The sequence below is a fragment of the Mytilus californianus genome, unplaced genomic scaffold (genome assembly GCF_021869535.1).
Source record: "Mytilus californianus isolate M0D057914Y unplaced genomic scaffold, xbMytCali1.0.p SCAF_2, whole genome shotgun sequence".
Classification (NCBI taxonomy): Eukaryota; Metazoa; Mollusca; class Bivalvia; order Mytilida; family Mytilidae; genus Mytilus; species Mytilus californianus.
The window spans coordinates 33,337,281-33,362,732 of NW_026262668.1; the positions used below are offsets into that span (position 1 = coordinate 33,337,281).

General features: G+C 33.4%; 1 protein-coding gene across 1 annotated transcript; it reads right to left on the reverse strand.

Annotated features, from left to right (window-relative positions):
- Window positions 1–6,261: 6,261 nt before the first annotated feature.
- LOC127729737 (uncharacterized) lies at window positions 6,262–18,729 on the reverse strand. The gene is made up of 10 exons (XM_052237608.1): window positions 18,368–18,729; window positions 16,929–17,211; window positions 15,826–16,160; window positions 15,194–15,316; window positions 14,360–14,471; window positions 13,411–13,508; window positions 12,132–12,354; window positions 8,978–9,067; window positions 7,771–8,019; window positions 6,262–6,893 (listed from the first exon to the last, which is right to left on the reverse strand). The coding sequence occupies exons 1-10, from the start codon at window positions 18,608–18,610 to the stop codon at window positions 6,466–6,468; spliced, it is 2,184 nt and encodes a 727-aa protein (XP_052093568.1). The 5' UTR covers window positions 18,611–18,729; the 3' UTR covers window positions 6,262–6,465.
- Between the last annotated feature and the right edge of the window lie 6,723 nt (window positions 18,730–25,452).

Genomic DNA, 25,452 nt, shown 5'->3' on the forward strand with positions numbered 1-25,452 from the left:
AAACACGAAGTACAGATCGTAGAAAACTCGCAGCTACTGACAGCTAGTTCATAGCCAACACCAACTAATAAAAAATCATGTATATAAGAGTCGTTTGGACTCTTTTGGATAGTTTTCACATTGACAATCATACCACATCTCCTTATTTTATATTCCAACTTTGACGTTGATTACGGTTATATTCAATATACATCTATTCAAGTATTTCTGTAGTTTGTCCATATGAAAGTTCACCTTGAGGCATAAGATGCCCAATTGTTGTCTGAAATTTGCATTTATTTCTATTCATTTGTAACCTATTCTGACTATTGCGATTTCTAGTTTGTTGGTAAGAATATTTGACGCAGGAGATAACACTTGATGTATAGTGTTTATAAATTTAATATTGATAATCATTTTTTTTTTTAATTCTTAATCAATATTTACACAACCGTTGATATGAGATTGTAATGATACAAAGTTTAGTTTGAAATGTTTTGGTATACTTCCTGGATAGTTCATGCAAACATTTCGCCCATTTCGATCGAAATTCTAAAACATTATTATTATTGTTATTATTATGGCATATCTGATCGAGAGTTGTCTCATTTACAATCATGCCAAATTTTCTTTTATTAAAATAATTCCGCCTTTCCGTCCTTCCGTCATTCGATACGTCCTTCTGAAATCACACAGTTTTACGTACATTTTTTCATTATGCCTGCACATATTGATTCGATTTTTTGGAACATTAGTGAATATAATGAGGATTTACAGATCAAGTTTGCATTTCGCTTCTGGTGACCGACTTTTGGCAGAATTTCGGCCTTAAATTTGACCGCAAATTTAAAATTAAACTTTGAAAATTGCACGACAATCTTCTTTTGTAGTGCCTGCAGATGCTGTACATATGATAAGGGTTAAACCTAGTTTGTGGTTAGTTGGCCAATTTTTTGGCGGATTTGCAAGTTAACCTTCTCGACAAGGTTGTATGCGGAAACATTTGTGTCGTGCCGAATTCCGAAACATCTTGGATTTTACTAAAGAGGCCATGTCAGCAAGCCCTTTTTTCCAACATTAGTTATTGTAAAGAATGTCCCTTTTAAACATATTTGAGATAAAATCTAGAAATTTGACAAATTAAAAAGTTTTGGGCTATCTATTAGCATTTATAATTTAGTAATGTGTATACATGTACAAATGAACCAAAATATTGTTAGAACTTAAAAACTATGCTTATAATACTTTCATTTTATAAATTTCAATACAGATTGAAAACAGATTGCAAAGCGTTCAGTAGAATAAGTGTCTCACCCGCAACTACTGTTGTCAGCGCAAAAGTTTAGTGTTGACTGACAAAAACCCGAGTCCATTTATCAATAAAATATAGCAAATAAATAAGAAAAGTCTAAATTTTGCTCATGGCATTCTCTCTTGATTACGAAGAAGCTTCTGTCCAGATTAAAAAAAAATCCATGGAGTTTTTCAAGTTTTGAAATCACATACTGTACCAATTATGACTGCGATAAAGCTATGCCAATATTTATTGATTTGTAAAATGCAAATTAAAAGGAGTGGCTTCAAAATATTGACCCTAGATAATAAGTAGTATAATAGTACCAGGTAAAACATGGAATCAGTACAGTAGATATTAGTCCAAGGTAAAATATGGAAAATGAGCAAAAACTTAAGAATCTTAAATTTACTCCTTAAATTAAAATGGAAATTCTTTAACATGTAAACTATGCAAAAGAAGATCTGATAAAGTGGACCGACCGCGATTGGAAAAAGGTTGCGTAAGCTCCCTTTGAATTTGTTTAGTAAACCATTGCAAGTTTACCAATTAAGTTGGGCAAAAATCTTTTGAATTTATTTCACATCATTCATTTTTAAAAAGTCTTCCAAACTTCACTAAAATCACAGCAAAATAAGGGAGTACTTCTAAAAATGATACCAAAATGTAAATGCCGAAGAAAGTTCAAAACTGCAGTTTGGTAGATTTAGGCAAGTTTTAGTCATAATCAAAAAATTTAGACTTAACACATAATTATGCTTTATCTAAAGTCAATACTATTACAAACACAAGCTCTGAAGAACTTTTTAAACCGACAAAAAGCACAACAAACAAAACATGCATATCAAGTCATGCAAACATGCAAATAAACATAGAAAGCAAGAGTTCATATAATGCAAACACACAACACAAAAGTTCTATCAAGCAGCTTATACACACACACACACACCCTCACACACACACACACACACACACACACACACACACACACACTGAAGCATGCACTTATGGGGTAAACACAAAAGCAAAGGTAAAAGGGTTTACAACATAAAAAAAGAACATAGAGACTAGTTCAGGTAGTATGGGTGTCTTTCGCTATCTTGGATTGTAAAAATAGCAGAACACAATAGGTCCAGATTGTCAATCAAGTCAGCAAAATTTGATGCAGGAAAGCAATTAACTAATGTGAATTTTTATTCAAATGAACAAATTTGTAGGATTTTAACTTATTATAACCAACACTTGTACATACATAGATTATTTTTGATTGATTTTCATTTTTTTTCAAATTATCGTATTTAGGGAAGGTAACTCTGAAACAGTAGAATTTCAAAAGGAATTTGCATGAAATTTTTCTATTTCATATTATTGCAGGAAAAAAAAACGTATTGTGACCCTATCTTTTCTTTAAATATTCTGAAAGGATTTTTCTAAGAGCTATCTTCTCGTATTTTATTTCACAATTTTATCATTTAGTTTACCTTCTATTCACATAATGATGTTTTTTCCTGTATAATCCATACAAAATGTGTCTTTTTTAACAACCTGATGCTTGAAAAAAAAAAAAAAAACACGGTGAACAATCATTTTTATTATATTTTTTAATATATCACAATATATACTACACGTTTGGCAAAGTATGAAACAAATCTATCATTTTTCATTTATACTCCCATACCACCGGAAGTAACTAAAATAGGCACAAAATAGCAGAAGCACTATAAGTTAACAAAAAAATATATCAAGCTGAAAACAAAGCATTAAACTTTGGCAACATTTATAAAAAAGTTATTAAATATTTCAGCAACTTCATTTTGATTATTAATTATTTTGTTGTCTTCACATAAGAATAGATCTTTTGAAGAATGCGACCCTTTATTGGTTAAGAAGGACTTGATTGTTGGCCATAAATCCTTGGCCTCATACACATCTTTCCATGAAATAGTTTCTGATGGATTTCTTTTTTATTTTAGTAACCGAATTTGTTTGTTTTCTATAAGATTTCCAATTTGCTTTATTTTTATAATTTTTATATTAGTTATATGTCATCCTTTTTAACATATATTTCCCTGCGTAAAGTTTGATTAATAAAAGAGGCAGGTGTGTTGATGGACTTTCATTCTTTTTCATAGGTATAATATGTTTGTCAATAAACTCTCAATTAACATCTGACGATTCTTCTATCCTAGCAGTTTACTTCAAATTTTTGCCTTTGTTGAACTATTTGTAGACATTGTAGACATTGTTTTGCTAATCGTATAGATCTTGTTCCGCTGATTATTTTTGCAATGAAAAGTTTCTCTTTGCCTATTATAGTTTTCAAAATTAAAAAGAAAAAAAAGTTGGTAAAAATCATCAACTATAATAAAAAATAACTATTTTAAGGAGTCGACCAACGATTTCGGCCTTGTCGTTTAAAGTGTAATGTTTGTCTTTCTTTTGGTCAGGTGAGCAAAAATAAGGACTTGCGGTATAATTGCAAATGAGACAACTATACACTAAATACCAAATAACGTAGATGTAAGCTACAGTACTATTGATCTTCAAAAATGAGCAAAACACATGCTCTATAGCAATCTATAAAAGACAACGTCATGAACAAATGTTTAAAACAAATAAAATGAGAAAAACCAATGTCTGGTTTAGGCTAAAACAATAAACTAAAAATAATGATTACAGACAGCAACCAACGACTACCACTGACTCGCAGGCTCCTGACTTGGGACAGACACTTAAAGAAATTGTTAGGTGGAGAAGGGGCAATATCTTTATCAGTGCTCAACCCTACTATATAAAATTAAGGACATGAGGTATGATTGCCAATGAGACAACTATCCACCAAAGTTCAAATAGAGTGGATGTAAGCAATTATAGGTAACCGTACGGCCTTCAACAATGAGAAAAACCCATACCATATAGATGGCTATAAAAGCCCCGACATGAAAAATATGAAACAATTCAACCGAGAAAACTAACGGCCTAATTTATAATTAAACAATTAACGAAAAACAAATATGACAGACATGAACCAACGACAGCCACTGAACTACAAGCTCCTGACTTGAGACAGGCACATACAGAATGTGGCTGGGTTAAACATGTTTGTGAGCGCTCAACCCTCCCCTAACCTGGGACAATAGTGTAACAGCACAACATAAGAACAAACTATAACAATCAGTTGAAAAAGGCTCAACTCATCAGATAGATACAAAGCAGAAAAACATCAAACATAAACACAGAATGGACGTGTCAGTGTATTTATCCATCCCTCATCCCTAACAACAAAACACTTAAGTACAGTTACTGACAGCTAGTTCAAAGCCAATAACAACTAATAAAAAAAATCATGTATCTAAGACTAAAATATCAATCAGTACACATCCAACATCCAATGGATTTAGTGTAAAGACGTCAGTAACAGTCAGAGAAAAATATGACCTTGTGCAATGCCAAAATAAAGGTATCAACAGATTGAAGTACCGTTTAAGTGCATATGTGTATAACAAAACCATTTAGTATGATTTTAATTTACTGATAACAAAATCAAAACCAATAAAACAATATTCAAAGATCAAGTTACAGTGTTGAATTGGTAACCTCTTAGAATTAGTTTATCTAAGGGATTGATAAGTTTACCATGATCTTATGTGAATTTCACCAATTGATGACGTCGGAGCTTAACATACAATATTGTTATCTCCATTCTAATGAAACTGACAGAAAACAACGTCAAATTATACATTTAAAATTTGTCATACGTCGTCTGCGCTTGCACGTACGTTTTCATAGCATCAATTTTGAATTGATGCCATGCAAATTGGTGACGTTATCCAATCAAAATGAACGTTACAAACGATGTTGCGTTAGAATTTTAATTGTTTTCAGTGGTTGCTTTGCTTATAAGAGGAATTTAAATCAATTATTACAGACACATTCAGCTGGTTTTCTTTGTGTTTTTTTACACGTAAAGTTATATCTTTTAGTTTTTTTTTGTGTTGTACTGTTGCTTAAGTAAACTCATTGACGTAAACTTTACCCATATACATTGTATGTACTTTTACCAGGTTATGAGTATTTCCAAAGATTCCAAGGATCTGTCAAGAAAAAAACATTTCTGTAAGGACAAACAGGTATAAACAAGGGCAACCACTGACAAAGTTCCTGGATTCAGACTAGCACATTAACAGTTGTTGGGTATAAACTATTTTTTTAATACCGAGTCTTCCATTTCAAGCCTGTCGGTGGAAAAAAATGAAGAAAGAAAATACACAATATAAAAAGTTGAGAAAAAACTCAGCTCAATAATATTTGTACTTCAAACGACTGATACAAGTTTAAGTTAGACAAACTAATACAGTGTAGAAAATTCCCGTAGTTACTGAAAGCTAACTCAAAATATCTAATCTGCCGATGAAGAAAACCACTGCTTCGTCCACTTGGCTTTATAACTTTTTTTTATTTCGAGTGTCACTGATGAGTCTTTTGTAGACGAAACGCGCGTCTGGTGACTTTTCTTGGAACTTCGCCTAGATTGATAATTCAAATTCTCGTCTTACTCTCAATGTGTCAAATTCATAGTAACATTATTCAATATAATTCGTGCAAGATAAATTTCAAACATCCACTCATGTTGGACATCTAGGACTTCTATTGGAGAATTTACTTTGTCCATTACTTGTCAATGTTACATGTATGACAGAAAATACAAGGGGATCATTAAAGTTTGATTTGTTTTAATTTTGTTTGGTTGGTCTTTTTCATTATATGTTTTGCTTTTTGGTTTAAAGTCGTAATTATATATTATCAATATGTCTTTTGCACGTGCAAACAAGCACGTGTCTCTGGATATTCTGGAGTGAAACGGTTATTGTAATCATAACAAATAACAAAATTCCAATTTTGTAAGGATAATGTAGATTTGCAAACGTCCCTTGATACACCTTTGCAAAATATCTAAAACTTATAACAATTTAGTGTGATTCTTCAGAAAAGTTTATATACAATTTTTATTCTTTCAAAACAAAATGCACAATTCATTCTGTTTACATCTCTTTGTAAACACAATCACAACATGTATGAATTGACATTCATATATTAAATATGAATATTTACGATTTTCTTCAAATTTAATGTTTAACTATTTATCAGGAGTCATGTAAAAAGTGTTTATATATATTATGAGTATATTTCTGTTACTTTCCAACAGGTGGTGGGGCACTGAATATCACGCCTCTAGGAATACATTGTAAAATTGGTTGACTCCAGATAAAGTTGTTAGGGCAGGTCTTCTCGAATGCATCTCCGAAATCATCGCAATGAATGTATTTTGTTTTTTCAGGCAATGGATAATAGAAGAGATTTGGAATAGTATTGCATGGATTACTGCCACCACTGTAAACGCCCTTTGTAGGATCCACGACGACTTGTCTGTATAGGCAGGTCAAGGTCCTCTGGTCCCAATAATGGTGTACGTCACAACTCTTAACCACGGCTACGTAAGGGAGATTGTAACACTCAATAAACAGCTGGTTGTTTCCTGGGTATTCGAAAAAGTATAGGCCGAGCGCAAGATTCTGTGGTGTGCATGGGTTCTTTGGGGTACCAGTTGGCACTACAACACCTGCAATACAATAAATTGCAAATTGGTATAAACCATGTAACGTCCGTGTAAATTCTTGCTATAATTAATATTTTAAAAAATCTCGAAAATCTAACAAGTTGTTTAAGCATCAAAATTAATAAATAAAAATTCAGTAAACAATTTTGATAGATAAAAATTTGACCAATATTGGATATGAATATGTCTTTTTTTCCAAGACTGTGATTCATGAAATTGATGTATGTATCTCTTGTACATCAAGTTAAAATATGCAAGAAACTGTTCTGAATGCAGGGAAATTGTGTACCATATATTTGTAAACAGAACAAGAGAAATTGATTAAGACTCAGAATCTAACAATGGAAACGAACGACGTATGCTGCATGTCAACTGTTACATAATGTACATTTATATTTTTCCTTGCCATGAGCAACACAACGGCTGCTACTTTTGAAACAATAGACTGTTGATGGAAAGAAAGCTTTCGTTTGTATTACGGGCGAGTGGTGTTATACGTTAAGAAAAGTTACACATTCGTGGAGTAAAATAAATAAGGAATATAATGATGTATGATTTATCTATTTGAAAGTTGCCGCCCCCTTGAACTATGAGCTCTGACGCCCAACATCCAAAAAGGCAATCAGACTTCAGAGCAATCTCGGACTAGGATTGGAGTCGCTCAATTTAGATTTGTGTGAAGTGTATATTGGACTGTTTTTTGTCTTTTCATCGTTTTTCGTTTTGGTCATGATATTATCTCTATGTTTTCCTTTAAATTATGGTTTTTGGTTGTCCAATTCGGTATCTTCTCCCTTATTTCAATCAACAACTGGCTCGTTATAGGAAGAAATACACAATATTTTACATATTATTTTGGTTTGGTATGTTTTGTACTCACCAGTAGGAACTGCCGTGGTTGGTACGGGGGTAAGAGTTGACGTCAGTGGCATAGATGTAGTTGTTATAGGAGTCAACAGGAGTCTTCCGGGAATACAACGTAGAACATTGGAGTCAAAGATAGAATCCAAAGGACAAAGAACAATAAAATAGTGACCTTGACCATCACAGAATATAAATCTATCATTTCTTTCTGGGAAGACAAAGAACTCTGGTATGGCATTGCATAAACCTAGGTAGTTGTTCCTTCCTAAAAACAAACAAAGGGCATATTAAACAGATTAAGGATGAAGTAAATTCTTGTTATATTTCACAAACTTATCATAGTATATCTTTTAATAAAAGGGTAAACAAATGAAAAGAGGAAAACTAAAAGTTCAACAATCTCCAATTCAATTCTTTATTTACTAAACTACTACAAAATATAACCTATACTACACAAAATAATTTTTAATATTCCTTCAATATCAAATGCGAATTTCATTTCAAATCAATAGCGGTTTATATTATGTAAAAATACCAACATCGTTAACTCGAAGCGCTTTTCTGGATAAACATTTATCCATAATAAGATCAGTCAAAGATTTATGAATACATGAATATTACTTCATGCAAATCGATTTAATTTAGGCTGAAAAATATGGTATGATGTTACCCGATTACTATTTGGTGCAGTGTCTAGAAGTTTTCTTTTCTTCTGTATGAAAAAGTTTGCAACTTAAAGGGCTGCAATTTATACTTATTAAAAGAGAGAGATAAAACCCCATAAAAATTGTAAGATGTGTATGTATTGTTTACTTTCATTGTTTGCTATAAATATATGTGTATGTTTGTAAGCCATTGGTCCATATGGGCGTAAAGCGCTTTTCCAATAAAGAGATAAAATAAATTAAATGAATCGAAGTCGGTCCACATTTAAATGTTTGAATGGACAATACAACAGTTTTCTGTTGACCCATCGAACAAAATGTCCTGTTCCTAACGATAACCCCTCTACTACACATGTAATAGGGTCCCTCATTTCTGTATTCTTTAATTTTTTAGGCCATTTTCTTTACATTTTATACTGTTTGCCCATAATTCTCTATTCTTTATATTTAAGCACCACATTATTCTATATTCTTTATTTTTTTTGGGTCCATTTTTCTCTATTCTCTATATTTTTTGCCCATTTTTCTCTATTCTGTAAACCCCCTCGTGTAACTTACCTGGTGGAACAATGAGGAAAGGACTTTTCTGTAATGTTTCAGCTGTACAGTTCTGTATGATGTTATCCTCTATGCATAGTAAGTGAACATCTGAAAAAAGGTCCAATCTAATAGTTTCAGACTTGTATTTCGTATTTCGTATTTATGTTACAAAAAATAAGGCCGACTTCCACAGTATTTATTTCAACAGCAGAGTCATTCTAAAATATTTTTGAATAACAGTATTGCATATTCATCTTACAGTTTTATGTCTGCAGATCAAATTTAGATGCTTACTGTTGTTTCAAACCGAAATTCTTCTGATTTTGACGGAAAGAATGGTTAGTAAGCAACAGAATTGGTTCCACAATTTTCAAAAAGTATTTTTGTACAGATATCTGTTAGATGTATACGGTATTTAATAGACCTTTTCAATAACTCTCGACACCGACTAATGACACCTACAGTTTACAGGTAAAATGAAGGGGTCGTCTCAAAACTAAAAATCAATCATGAATAGTATTACTTTTACACCTTCGATTTATCGTTTTACACTATTTTGACGAAAGAACATATTTCTAACAAATATGAACTATATCTCTCTCTTTTGTATAGCATATTTATTATATGTAGTTATACGACATTTTACGTTGAATTTATATTAAACCTTCAAGTATATAATTACTGCAATCAATTCACATAATCTGCCTTTTTTCTTCTTAAATTTCATGATTATGCGAGTATTTAGATAAGCGAGTCTGTCAACGCAGATTGTTCCACATGCCAATTGCGATTAATTCTCTTTCGTAATGCTATTTATGAAATTTGCTGAAGGAACATTGTAACAGGACTACCGTCCGTCCGCTCGAGTTGTGTTTCTCAACCGTTCTTCACGTCACTTGTTGTACACATTCAATTTTGGGAGGGGTAAAAGCCTATTTGTTTTAAGGTCTAAGGAAAAGGCCACATCGATAATTTAGTTACGAGAGACTACTCCGCTTTAAGATACCATGTTAAAATTGAGATGTTTCCTTAATGAACTGGAATTATTAACGGCACCATTTTTTTCTGCGCCACATGCGCATTTTTACAATTAATATCTCTTCAGTGATGCGTATGGTATTTATATCCCAACAGAGCTTGTTGTCATTGCAGTGTCTTTTTGACAGCGCCGAACTGATTGACCTTTATAGGTTTTCCGTGTCCCGAAAGACGTGAACATACCTTTTCCCCTGTCGTAGATTCCTTTCCTTTCCTTTCCCTGTTCCTGAAAAATGACCTTCGTGCATCTTGCAAGAAGCGAGAACTGCTTACCTTTCCCCTTTTCAGGACATAGCTTTGGTTTTCTACTCTTTTCTATTTTTTCCATGCATAAAGGTTTATAAATTTCATCTCTGACCATACATAGGGGAGATTTAAGATCCCAATTATACTAGTGAAACCCCGCCGCATGTTTTATGCGCCTGAAACAATTCATAAACAAGTTGGTCATTGCAATTGGTAAGTTTTTGTCACAATAGAATATTTAGTTTACAATTTGATATTTTGACATCATGCTTCGCTCTCATATTTATTTCCTTTTTTTTCGATCAAAGATAGTAACTTTGTTTCCTTTTTTTTGGGGGGGGGGGGGGGGGGGGTAGGGGGGAAGATTGGGGTCTTTAACCAAAATGCAGACTATGCGGTAACTCAATGTCTGTTTTATATGTTGCATTGTGTGTTTTTTTTCTACTGCAGAAGTCATAAAAATAGCAAGAGAACGAAAAAAAAAGCTTACGATTTGAATCTGAATCTGAATCAGAAGAGACGCCAAGGGCCTTTAAAAATCTTGGTATCTATTTTTTTATGAGTACCATTGAGACATTGGAAGCCAAAATTAACAGACATTGTAGAAACATGTACCGCCCAAGTCAACAGATATAAATCATTGATTAATTAAACATCTACTACAAAAATACAGGTTTTTTTTTTCATTTTTCAACTCGACGTCTAAAAGAAATGAAACATTGAAGTCCTTCCTTTTCTTCATAGTCAATTCACAAATAAATTTAGTTTTGATAAACAAATACCTAATAAACAAAATAAGGTACGGTACACAACAATTGCTTATATACACGTCATGTTGGATAGTGGTATCATTGGCAATCAAAATAATCATATGCCATCAATAATATTTTTTTCAATTTTATTTTTGAGACGACCCCTCATATCTCACCTGTCGTAGTCGTTCTCAACTGTAGGTATAGACCATTGTTGAAAAGGTCTAATTATCGGTATAATGAATCATCTTTCACACTCATTAGTTCAGTTTATATGCAGTGCATATAAAGGTCAAAATAACCAACACATCATGTGAATTCAACTTAAAATTGGTAAATCCAGCAATTTGACTAGAATAATAACACAATCTTTTTATTTAAAAAACCAGAAAAACTTCCAGCCATCAAGACATTTCAGAAGCTAATGTAATAAGGTTACTGCAAAACTGTCACACAAATAATGTATGGTCTTAATTAAGTTGCGCTTATTAACTTATTCTACCCATTTTTCCTGCTCTCCGTAATCAGTGTCATTTTGACGATTTAAATGACCTTTTAAACATAGAAAATATGATTTTCAACATTTTTTTCTCTCGAATCAATTAAAAGTAAAAAATTTTATTTACACACAGCGTTTGATCTAAATAGGGTTCCAAAATTGATTGATTGGCGTTTAATGCCTCTTTCAGCACTATTGTGCTATTTCATGGCAGTCCGTTTTGGTTGGTGGTGGAAGTCGGAGTGCCCGGAGAGAACTACCGACCTTCGGTAGGAAAACTGACAATCCTAGTCAATTAAGAATGGAATCTAGCGCACCAGCCACGTGCGGAATTCGAACTCATAACCTCAGTGTTGACAGGCTAGTGCTAGTGATTCAGTAGTTTGACTACTTAGACCACTCGACCACCGAGGCATCTCCAAAATTGACTCTACAAGTTAAACCAGTACAAGTAAAGGTGAGTTTACCTCTCTATCGTACTCTTCAAACTTCGTATTTGATGTGGCCTTCCAACTATCTTGAGTCGATCGCCACTTATAAGTCTTTACTAAAGACAACCAAATTTTTGATTTCAGGAAAAACTATCTTGAAATATATATATTGAAATATAACTATACAATAATTTTATAAGTCTTACTTTTATGGGCCATCATTCCTTGCTCAACATTAACTGTGAAATTTGTTTTGCAAGAAATTGCTTTGTTGCTGACAAATGCTAGGGAAACTGCCTTATCTCCTTTTATATAAAAGGAGGTTGATGCACTGATTGTTGCCATGGAATTGAAATCATTGATAATGGCGTTAGGATTTGAAGTTGCAAGGGAACCATACACATCAACCTGTCCTTCATCAACCATAACCTGTGAAAAAAATGACAATTTTATACATATGGTTTTTAAACTCTTAATATTAAACAATTCTAGAAAATTTGGATATACATGTATCTTGGAGTGCCTGGGTAGCAAAAATGTTTTCTCATTATTGTTCCTTAAAATGAAAAAAAGTAGTTTAGTTAATCATATTATTACGATGTCCACACAAAACTGATGCAGTATTTTGTTTATGGTGCCAATCCAAATCCACATTTAACCTGAGTTCAGCGGCTAGTTTTATGAATTTAAGAATTTTGCTATCAACACTAGTCTTACTTGTATATATATGAAATAGATATGTAATTTTTGTTTTTGGATTGCAAAAACGTTCTTAATGCCCAGGGATAAATAAAAGAGAGGGGAAAGATACCAAAGGAATATTCAAACTCATAAGTTGAAAACAAACTTGACAATGCCATGGCAAAAAACAAACTGACAATGCCATGGCAATAAACAAACTGACAATGCCATGGCAAAAAACAAACTGACAATGCCATGGCAATAAACAAACTGACAATGCCATGGCAATAAACAAACTGACAATGCCATGACAAAAAACAAACTGACAATGACATGACAAAAAAAAAACTGACAATGCCATGACAAAAAACAAACTGACAATGCCATGACAAAAAACAAAAAACGACGAAAAGACAGACAGTACACAAGATAAATTTCACATTGATTTATTTTTTCTACTTCCGGAAATATTGCAGTTCTAATATAAACATGAGGAGACGTAGTATGATTGCCAATGAGACAACTATCCACCAGAGTTAAAATTGCATGGAAGTAAGCAACTATAGACCACCGTCCGGACTTCAACAATGAGAAAAACCCATACCGTATAGTCGGTTGAATAAGGCCCCGACAATTCAATCGAGAAAACTAACGGACTATTTTATAACAAAACAATTTACGAAAAACAAATATGACAAACACGAACCAACGAAAACTACTATACTACAGGCTATTGGCTTGGGACTGATAAATTGGATGTGCTGTGTGTATCTTAATTCAACTTAATGTTATTAATATTCTTACCGTGACAGTTGTACCGGCTTGTACATTTGGTAGAATTTGAACAGCAACATTACTATTACATCCGTAAACGTACTTATTTGGCGTCAATACTGCTGGGGCTAAAAGAACAAAATATTAATAGTGTTTATTATCATATGTGTTTCAGTTTTATATATATACATATAAAAAGATAAAACCTGAACATTAGTTTTCTTTGCTGACAAACATGGAAAGTTTAAATAATAAAATGGATAGGAAATGATATGTTGTACACATTATGTATTTATGACACAAAATCACTACATGCACATGAAAAAAAAAAACAAACTAAAGATGTAGCGCAATTATTGCTGATCTTCATCTCAAAGTCAGTGAGGCCTTCATTATGGAGGAAAAACTCTCACCTCGCTGCAAGTTCAAAAATATTTGTGATCAATTTTACTAAAACGAAATTTTTAATTATCTGTATACGTTTCAGTTAATAGTTATGATGTCGTCATATAGTACGACCATCGACCACCTGTCTCGGTCCGTCCACGAAAAATTGACTAGCTAATGTTCCATTGATTCAAATGTAAATATGAAAAATTTAGATACTAAGTGTAATTATGGATTTATTACATGTACTAAAACTCATGCAAGATTTTGCTGTTTTATCAATTACTTTTTTTATGCTCATAAACGTTTTATGTGTTTCTTTATTCCTACTATTGGTAATGAAAACAGGTTTCAACTTTTTTCCACGAATGCTATACCTTAAGTTTTTTTTCGAGATTTATTTGATATTAATTATTGAATACTATAATTGAGGACTGTTTGTTATATTGCTAATCTTGTTCCTACATATATCCTTACACATGTGTGAACCTTTGACGTGTCAGATATCCTTACACATGTGTGTACTTTTGACGTGTCTTTTGATACAAAACCTTGGTTGAACAATACACAAAATCAATAATGAAACAATTACCTTTGCATGACACCTGTTCTATTTCTGCTTTAAGAGAATCTAAGTCGGCAAATGTATTCAGAACTTGGACATGTGTGCATGTAGGTTGACTAGCAACGGCATTCAATTCTCTCTGAAAATAATCAATGGTAATACGTTTATTGTTTGACATTTGTTAACTATTGTATTATGTAAAAGCAATTAACTTTTGAATATGTTTAGCTGTCCAGGTTTGTGATGATGATGGATGGCTGTTTAACGTCTAGTAGCAAATCAAATGCATATACAGGACGAAAACATGCTAATGTGATATGAATATCAATGCTGCTTTATACTTAACCGACACGCTGAACAGGAGTTCACAGGGTAAAAATCCGCAGAAAGACATGTCACTCTATTCTGACATATTATTCTGACTCCTGCTCGACAAGACATTGATTTTACTCCAAACTGCTGCGTACTTACGGAGAAGTAACAAATACTAATTTTTGGGTATTTGGTCGGGGATCGAACCCACGACTTCCCGCACTCGAAGAGAGAACGCTACCACGAGACCTCCGAGTCCTTTTCAGGTTTGTACGTCTTTTGAACGTTTGCCTTTGATTCACTTTTGTCGTTTCATGTAATTAGGGGCTTATAATTGGTATGCTAAATGACAATGCATTTGCATGATAACTTATAACGATGTTGGACTGTAAAGCAAAATTTAATTAAACAGATAATGACAGATGGAAACAGATGACAATAGTTTTGCATTGTTATGTGACACAAGACAGAAAGATGGTAATGATGAAGCTTACCTCGACGACCTGTGCAGTTACTCTTATAGCAAATACTTATATTCCTTTAACTTACCTCGACGACCTGTGCAGTTACTCCAATAGCAAATATTGATATTCCTTTGGCTTTTGCAAGTTTGGCTTGTCTTAAAGTCTCAACTCCATTTTCAGAACGCCCATCAGTTACAAGAATCAATATCTAGGTGATAAAAAACATAGGATACTGAATCGGCAATACAACTTAATATAACCAAACAAAAATACGTTTTATTTATCATGTCTCCGAAATAGACCGATAACAGACAAAAAGAGTTGTAATAAATTAATTTTTTTTATAGTATTTTGCAAAAGGCAGAATTTGGAACTGATTATTTTATTATATTACATGTATTACATTGGAGTTTAGTATGGCGTCCATTATCACTGAACTAGTATACACATTTGTTTAGGGGCCAGCTGAAGGACGCCTCCGGGTGCGGGAGTTTCTCGCTGCATTGAAGACCCATTGGTGGCCTTCGGCTGTTGTCTGCTCTATGGTCGGGTTGTTGTCTCTTTGACACATTCCCCATTTCCATTCTCAATTTTATTCAAATCAAAAGTCAACACCACTTACATTAGACCAAACCCATTTTAATTACATGTATCAATATGAAAAGATCGTACAGAATTTTACTCAAGTCACATGATGTTAGAAATGTGCAGTAGTACCTTTGATGACCCTAAACGGGCGCCGTTAGTGGTTGTAAATATATTGTTGATGGCGTACTCAATTGCTTCTGCGGTGTGTGTACCACCGGATTTGTATACCACTCCGTCGATTGCCTTCTTTAATCCATCGGCAGAAGTGTGTTGGTTCAAGTAAAACCCTCCATCAACGGTTGTGCTAAATCTGATAAGGCCGACCTGTGTTTTGTCGCTACTTATCTCAAATGAGTCAACAATAGATTTGACAAACTGCTTGGCTACATCGAAATCTTGAGGAGCTAAACTGGTGGAACTGTCTAGGGCAAATACCAAATCTAAGGCATTTGTTCTTTTACACCCTACATAAAAGTGTTATAAATAAATATATATTTAACGTGCAATTGTGACCTCCATATATAATCGTTTTCTCTTTTTTTTGTGTTCTTAATTTATTGTCTCATTAGCCTTTACATACTCCAACTGCTTTTCTTCATTGTTATAAAACGACAATATAAAAGTAGAAATGCATGTAACAACATGTATCAAAAGTTTTTTTTCTTGTCGAACGTACAGTTGAGGTAGGCTGGGCAGCAAAAACCTATTTGAAGCTGTAAATTAAATTAATTCTGGTTCATTAGAATGTTAAAAAGGGTCATGAAACAAATCATTGAAGAGGGCAACTCATCCGTATCACAAAAGTTTATACGAAGTATTTGATTAACTGTTTTGAAATATCTTACAAAATGTAACCCCAGTCAATTTAATATCTACAGCAATCATATAAGTAAACCTTAAAATGAATGTTGATAGTGCAGTTTTTAAAATAAAAAGAAAGGAAAAAAAAGAAAAGAAAAGTTAAAACTACCAAAGTTTACCTTTCCTGAGAAAGTTGGGACTTTAGTTTTGTATTAATTTCTTATTTTATCAACTAACAAAAATTTAAGAAATGTATGTTATAAATCATGTCGGTGCAGAAGCACTGACTACTTGGCTGGTGATGCTCGGGGACTAACAGTCCATCAGCACAGGTATTGACAAAGTTTCGGTGTAGAAAATGAAAAATAACACTAAATAAATTTGGTCCATCTGAAGTGTACGTGCATACCTAAAATTGTAAAGACCTTTACCTGTTTCTAATTTGTTGGATTTTGTGAAAAACACATTTGCAAGTTGGCCAGGTCTGGAAGTGTTCACCCAAAAATTGGCTTGATATTCGATACCACGTGGGATTCCATTGTTTCCTGCTTTGAGCAGAGTAAACAGAGCGGCGGCAAGTCCTGAGTATAATGGTTTTGCAAGATCTACCCACTGTACTTTTGACCAATCGATGCCTATGCTCTGTTTAATCATCTTCTTAGCATCATCTAGAACTTTTGCTGTTGCAATTTGCTGGAACATGTCCTGGTCTATCTGCAAATATTGATAATTCATTTAATTCATTAAGTGTAACACATGTTCCCATAACAATTTTTGGTCATCAAAATACCAAAAAGAGCAATGAAAAATTATGAAACGGACAGACAACAACGAGGCCAACAGTAAAGAGAAAGAACGAAGGCGAATTGACATTTGAATGAATTCAATAATGTAGTGTCAAATGTATCAACTCAAAAGTTGCATACGATTTCATTTCTTTGACTTGAAAATAAAATAAAAATAACGCTTCTTAGAGTATGCAAGCTTCCGTTCATGATATGACGAACAGAAGACTTAAAAGAGCACAAGATTCGTCTCTTACACGTATCTTATATTACCTGTAGGCGCGATTTAATGCTTGGCATGTTGTATAGACACTGTTAATCGTTAGAAACCGGTTGCTAACTTCTAGATGTCTTTTGCTTAGTATATGTCAACGGGTTGCTGTCTTATTGACGTACACCCAAAATATTATTTTTCATATCTATTACAGCTAAAAATAATTTTGATAAAACAGACTTCAAAATCATTGTGCAAAAACACTACTCCTAAATATCAAAATAAAAAAAAAAATTGACTGCACATTTACCTTTAAAATTTACTTCCAGTTAAACAAATCTTACTATTTTTTAATTGCACTGGAATCAAAACAAAGCGATATTACTGAAATTGGATGCGCAATTCTTTATATTTTGCCTTCAACATGAACACTCAACGCCGATGAATGTGTAAACCAAATATGTATTCAAAAGGGGGAGCCTGTATAACTTAAAAAGATCTAAAGAACAATAAAGACCGTCAAAGGTCAGCTGCAACTGAGAAAGTTTTGACCTGGGTTTTCGTGAAATCAAACCAGTGTTAGTTAATTAGTATCAAATGTGTCGATTTATGAAACGGAAAATTTGTAACATTTAGGCCTACATATACATGTATCTCGAAATTGAATAGAAAGGATAATCCAACTTACACCGAAATTCTATCGGGAGTACTCACATGTTTTGTCTTTCAAATAAATATTTATTTCCTATTTATTTGGATGTCATTCAATTATTTTTTTAAAAACATTCTATTTATACATAGCAAATAGAAAAGTCAAGGGTGTTATAGTTTATTTTTATATAGGAAACTTAAGAGAAAATGAGCTACTAACCTGCCAAATTCCTCCATAATAATTTGGTCTGTATGTATTTGCTTCCAAACCATCCATGCTCTCAACATAGGCAAGTCTTCTGAGGTACAATTTATCATTTGGGAAGATACATGCCTCTCTGATCAAATTCACTACAGCTTCTACTACGTCAGATCCAGATGCATTTGGAATTCTCGTTTTGTCGGTTAATTGTCCATTTACAAAACACACAATGAAAAAAGTCAAAACACCTAATTTTAACATGTCTAAATTTTTAGAAATTTAATACTTTAAATAAATCTTTAAGAGACCTACAGTTTCGATGACTTTCGGTCACAAGTCAAGAAAGCCAGACGTTTTCAAAGTTAAGCTGCCCTCTTCAAGTGTGGTGTTAAAGTGACAAAGCTTGCTAACCGATACAATGGTTTTATATCCCTCGTTAAGGGTTGATTCTGTAAGCAAATAGATAATGTCAATTACTTAACCCTCCACCTACAACGGACAAGTGACGGTAACGCTGGTATTTTCAAGTCTATCGTTAAAGAGATATGTTTACTACAGAGTTACGACATTGGGCGATAAGACGTATGTTACATTATTATTTATTTGTACTTCGGATTACCCTACCCGATACATTTCTGTCTTGGTCCTCGATGCTAAGAAGCGGAAAGTAATGGGTAGAATGAATATTTGCAGTGTCAGGAGTTTTCATACAAATTATCATTGATAACTAAAGTTAAGGGCAAAGGGCGTACTTCAATAAGTTGAACATTTAATTAAAAGTAGCACAGTTTAACATCTTTTGCATTGAATAATGATTTGAACAGGATTGTACAATCTCTAAACAAGCAAACAATATCTGTTTAAATCAGAGTGTTTGTAAACATAATAACTGAATGCGCAATTGAAATGATTTGTTTGTGAATAATTACTTTTTTGTTCATTTGTATCTTTCTATTCGCCTGATATTTGAATCTTGTGCATTGAAGTAAACAGCACTTGTTAGATTTCTTTGCCCGATTTAGTTTATAATTTGGCAATATTATTAGATCATAACTGTATTCTTCAATGTACCCTAATGTAACATGATCGAAATGGTGTCTTCTCGATTGTCCCACTTTTTGAAATTACAGGTAAAAAAGTTATGAAATTTTGTGGGACAATCGGAAATATGTTTGTGGGACAATTGGGAAGTTTAAATGTGGGACAATCGGGAATTGTTTTGATAGTGATTAATTTGTTTTTATAGTATGTAGCAGTTAATAACAGGTTACTAATCAATGTAACTTATAAAATATAAAAATAAACATGAACAAATAATAATATTTACATATTTTATTCGAACTTGATCTGTAACTTGTCATGATAAAACAATACACCAAATATCAAATCAATATCTTCAAGCACTACGTTGGTAGGGGACTAAAAAGCACAAAAAGCACAAACTTCATCATTCTGCAGACGATCTGTGAGTTCTTGTAGGCGTTGATTGATTTGTGTGTATTGTCTTCTCTTTGTTTGAGTCCGAAATTTTCAGGTTTTAAGATAGAACCAGATGTCTGGTACCAATGGAAGAACTGCTGCCCTGCGTATACGTAGGTGGAAGTCTGTTGCTCTTTATAGTTGGTGACGAGTCCTGTTGACTGCATTTTACGGCAAACACACTGGGTATATTGGAATAACAGCCTTTAATAGTGATTCTTGGAAAGGCTGATCTGGCAGAATTCTGAACAGCAGCTTCGTTATCAATAAAGAAAGTTGTTCGGTTCTGGTGAATCTGATGTTGGGTGTAAGCAGACTTCAGGAATCTGATTACAGTAGTTGTCGTCTGTTTATGTAGTTCAAACGTGTTTCTCGTTTCTCGTTTTTATATAGATTAGACCGTTGGTTTTTCCGTTTGAATGGTTTTACACTAGTAATTTTTTGGGGCCCTTTATAGATTGCTGTTCGGTGTGAGCCAATGCTCCGTGTTGAAGGCCGTACCTTGACCTATAATAGTTTACTTTTATAAATTGTAACTTGGATGGAGAGTTGTCTCATTGGCACTCATACCACATCTTCCTATATCTATTCAGAAGTGTAGAGAATGTTGTGTTAATGTCAATACTGTAATTTTACTTAACTTTTCTCATGTCGAAATCCAAATAATTCCACCCAAAATTCGTTTTAAATTTGCAGTGAGGTTTGAACGTTTTATCAATGTTAAAGGTCTCATAATGACTTTGAGTTGAGAACTATGCGGGTGTTGTTAATTTATTTTGCTTTTAGTTTTGTCAAGTGCGTGCAATGATTTTGTGTCATGAATTTAAACATAAAATATAAATATATTAATATACTCTTTCTTTTCCATATTTTCTATAATGTTTTTTTTTTTCAATTTAAAGCCTGTAAGCTTGTTGCTTTGTGATATCATTTAGTGATACTTGGCAAAAAGCAAGCATTTGAAGCTTTGACCAGTAGTAAGAAGATGTGTGGGTATCCACAACTTTTTCCGTGCAATTCTGGAAAATGACAAACACATCCAGATAATCTCCCAGTAGTACTGTTCCGTCATCAGTTTATTTTTCATTCATCTTTTCAGTCTTTGACAAATTCATTTTCTTTCCAACTTATATAAATATATAAATAATATTTAATGTATAAATACTCTTATTTGTTGCATGGTTAAATATGTAAAATAAAGAGGATTTCTTAAGTTTGTTCGCCTTGTGTCTTGTCCAATTTGTATTTGAGCAAATACAATATATTTCAACTAGAGTCATTGAACGAACGGAGGAGCTTTTTCGCTCTATGGGGTAACTTGATAAAACTCAAAGCCTCAAATGTCTTGTAACATGAACTAAACTTAAACGTGGTTTTCAATATGGACAAACAGGACGTCAAGTTTTCAAACGAACACAGGAACATTAATACCGCTTCCGCAGACGTACAGAAATTCAAATGTTTGAATTACCAGCATTTAGGAAAAAATAAGCACAATATCAATTTTATATAATTCCAGCCACTTGAAATCGTGCAGAAACAACAATGGCAATCATATAAATAATTTGAAGATTCTAGTAAAATTTGAGAGTCGTCTTGGATTAAACAACATCATACTGCATACTCCCACGGTGTAAATGACAATAACAACCGTAGTAAACGAATTCAACAACGGACAAATTCAAGACTTGATGATATCTTATCTATATTTCAGAATAATGATAGACATTAACTATTTAGGCTGTTTTCTGCTCTTTGGTCGGGTTGTTGTCTCTTTGACACATTCCCCATTTCCATTCTCAATTTCATTAATTATTATGCGAAATCGGTGTATTACCAATTAGTAAAAATAATACAACATATTTTCAAAGAGTGTGAAACATCGTTTTAAGTCCATTTTATGACTGTACGCGTATCATTAAAGCTTTAGGTCACCATAGGATGTTCCCTCGTATTGATAAGCCTGAAAACCATCTACTGTACCGTTCAGAAATGTTTACCTCCCTATTGAGGCTATTCTGATGACAAAGTGCCGACTCATGATTATTTCGTATAGTATTACGTATAAAAACCAAGTAGAAGTGTTGTGTTTACTCAAACGCATGTAACACCTGGGCCCTCAGTCATAAGACTTAGTAATCTAGGATTACAAAACTCGTGCTCGAAACACCAAATCTAGTATTTTGCTTAGTTAATTCCTGTGCCTTAGTACGTGCTCTAATCTTTTATGACCGCTAGGCCAGACATCAGTTAAGAAAATAGTTTACAATCAAAATGAGAATGTATGTGGATCATAGACGTTAAGATATGAATCCTATGACCATGGTATTCAAGGGGACCTCAACATCGTTCAAGACCGAGAGGTTATATAAACTATCTGAGAAAAAGACCAACATATCGCCCTCCATCGAAAATGAATTGGGAAGAGTGTTAGCAGGTCATTAAAGATCGTCTTGCATTCTATTGTAAAAGTTGGCATAAACGACAGAAGTATTTAAAAAAAAAATCAAGTTATAAATAATTGTTCGATAGCATCTTCTTTTTAACAGAGACATATACCTATTATAAGAACTTTGTGACATTGACCTTTCAGATGGACATAACTTCTAGATCGTTACGCTATCTCTGGTAGTAGTGAATATGTATATCAGATACATGACAATTATGTATAGTTATATATAACCTTTTAAAAGATGAAATCAAAATGAAAAAAAAAAAACACTTTTGTTTTGTGAAACTTGGACTTTATTTATACAAAGTTGGTGTCCTTGGCTTTCTAACGAGGAAATTTGAGCCCAGTCTTTGTCTTACTTGTATACATTCTGTAATACATGTAATAATCATTCAATGCTTTTTGATATATAAACTGAGATCGAGATTATTCCACAAACATGTGAAATCAATATTATGCAGTTTTACTGCTAACTTGAAATTTTAACTAAAATCTAAAATGTTATTCGTGGCACACCTTTCATTGATGAACGATATGACATCCTTCTAGCCATTCAAAAGTTAAACACCATTTCCTTTTATGTTTTCAAAAAGTTTTGTAATCCTGAATGATATCTTCCATTTTAGATATACAAAATGTAGATTCCGACCTTCTTGCAATACACCTATGTGTGATGAACTTTCATATAATGTATCATTATTAAACTCTGCCGTGTTCATACTTGAGGGTCTGGATGGGGTCCTTCATTTCTTTATTCTTTAACTTTTTAGAGCATTTTTTTCTCTATTCTATTTATATTTGTATATAATTATTTATTTTAACCCTGATTTCTATTCTTTATATTTCAGCACCCCCATTTTTTTCTATACTTCTTTTTTTGCATATTTTTCTCTATTCTTTAAATTGCTTCTTGTCCGTTATGTCCGTTATTCTGTTTTCTGTAAACCCCATCCAAACCCTCTTAATGAAAACACTCTTTCAAAGGTGGACTAGCAGATATTGTATATAGACTAATTACAAAAGGGCTCTATCCGCCATTTAAAGAGCCAGACATAAATATACATTTTATTCGATAAAAGAAAGAAAAAAATGTACAAAAGGCATTCCAAGAGCATATAAGAGTGAAAGTCATCAAGAAGTACAAGGAGGTGAGTGTTATATGTCAGTAGAATAAAAACTTAGCAAGCTTTCAGTAATTGTGAACATCAGGTTCAGATTCAGGGTGCGCCATCCACTCCCCTAAAAGGCAAACAAGAAATGTATAAGAAAGGTAAAATAACAGCCAATTGTGAGTCAAAATAAGGTCCTTTAATTCCTAATTCTCAAGAGTCCCCCTCCCCTTAAACCAAATCCTAGATCCGCGCCTGAAACATCCATCATTATGGTATTATTTATTTCTGATTTGTGGGTTTTGAGTTAAATTGTGTTTTTTCTTGACTTATCTTTATGAAATCGTTAATCAACATTTATGTATCGCTCAACTGGAGTTTTTAAATACAACCGATACAACGCAACAAGAATATTTATGTAGAATGTGATCTTCCGTGGGCCAAATTCTTGTCTTACTAATCATTTTTGCTGGACACAGTAAATATTTCAAGATGATAGGCAACAATGGGTTATAACTGCAACAACTCATCTAAGGAGTCGATAGATGCTTTCAGTCATATTGACTTATTTATAGATTTTGAAATTTTTTTATGTTTACAGTTTCGCTCCATTTAATATAAATTTGACCACAAACGCAAACTATGTAAAAATTGCGATTTAACTCCTTCAATAAGTCGACTGACTATTTCGAATTATTTGTCAATCTTTTCTTGTTGATTAGTTCTGTTGTTTAAAGTTTTCTAAATCTACATGTTTTATAGTTCTCAAGATGATAGCCAACATCTGAAAAATAAGTAAAGAATCGTCATTTAAGGGTAATAACTCATACAAGACCGACAAAAACAGGTTGTAGTAGATAACGCAACATCCTACACTGAGCCAGTAACATCAGGTGTTCCACAGGGGACTGTGCTTTGACCCACACTTTTCTTGATGTACATCAACGATCTCTCTGATGGTGTAACATCATGCAACTAACAGACTGTTCGCTGATGACTATGTCATCTATAGACCCATAGAGTCCAATAAAGAATGCATTACTTCAAAAAGACCTGGAAACACTAGGACAATGAAGCGAAATATGGCACATGGAGTTTAACGTCAAGAAATGTGCCATCAGGCAGTTTACCACATCAACTAAGAAGAGACTGTACAAGTACACCATAAAAGATGAGCGATTAGAAATTGTACACTACTATCCGTACCTAGGCGTTGAGCTCAGTGACACACTTAAGTACCATCTGCACATTTACACTATCTGCAAGAAAGCTTCAAGTATATTTGGGTTCTTGAAGCGGAATTTCAGACCTTGTATACCGAAGATAAAAGAAAGAGCATACCGAAGTCTAGTCTGGTCGAAAGTGGAGTATGCAACATCTATTTGGAATCTACAGCAGAAAACTCAGATCAAGTAGATAGAACAGGTACAGCGGAATGCTACCAGATTTGCAATGAACCAACCATACAACCCCGAGACGCCAATCAGTGTAACATCAATGGTTCAAAACCTCAACTGGAACACACTAAAACGAAGAACCATGGAAGATGTCACTCTCATGTACAAAGTAGTCCACCAACTAAATTCTTGCCATACCACTGAAGAATCAACATTTGTCAACATTCATTTGTCCCTAGAAATTACCGTCTGGAACACTCGGTCAGAATCGGTTGTGCTCGCACCATCACTGGAGGCCTTCAAAGGAGAATCAAAATCAACTAATGAGCTTGAACTTTTGTATTGTTATATTTTAATCACCGGAGCTACATTTTTTTATTGGATTGTTTGCGCACACCACACTATTCACGTGCACACAAGTCCTCGTTATTAGATGTCCAGTGTGGATTTTGACGAGTAATGAAGTTGAAGTTGAAGGAGTCGTCTAAGAATTATGGTGAAAATAGTCAGTAGATAGATTGACATTTACTAGGTTTTAGTATCTGCTAGTACTCTTTTATCGGTGATTTGTGTCTCATGTTTTTATGTTAATTGTTTTTTTTTGGTTCTCCGTACCGATCTATTGAGTTACGCCATTTGCAACTGATTTTTAGTTTGTTTTTATGT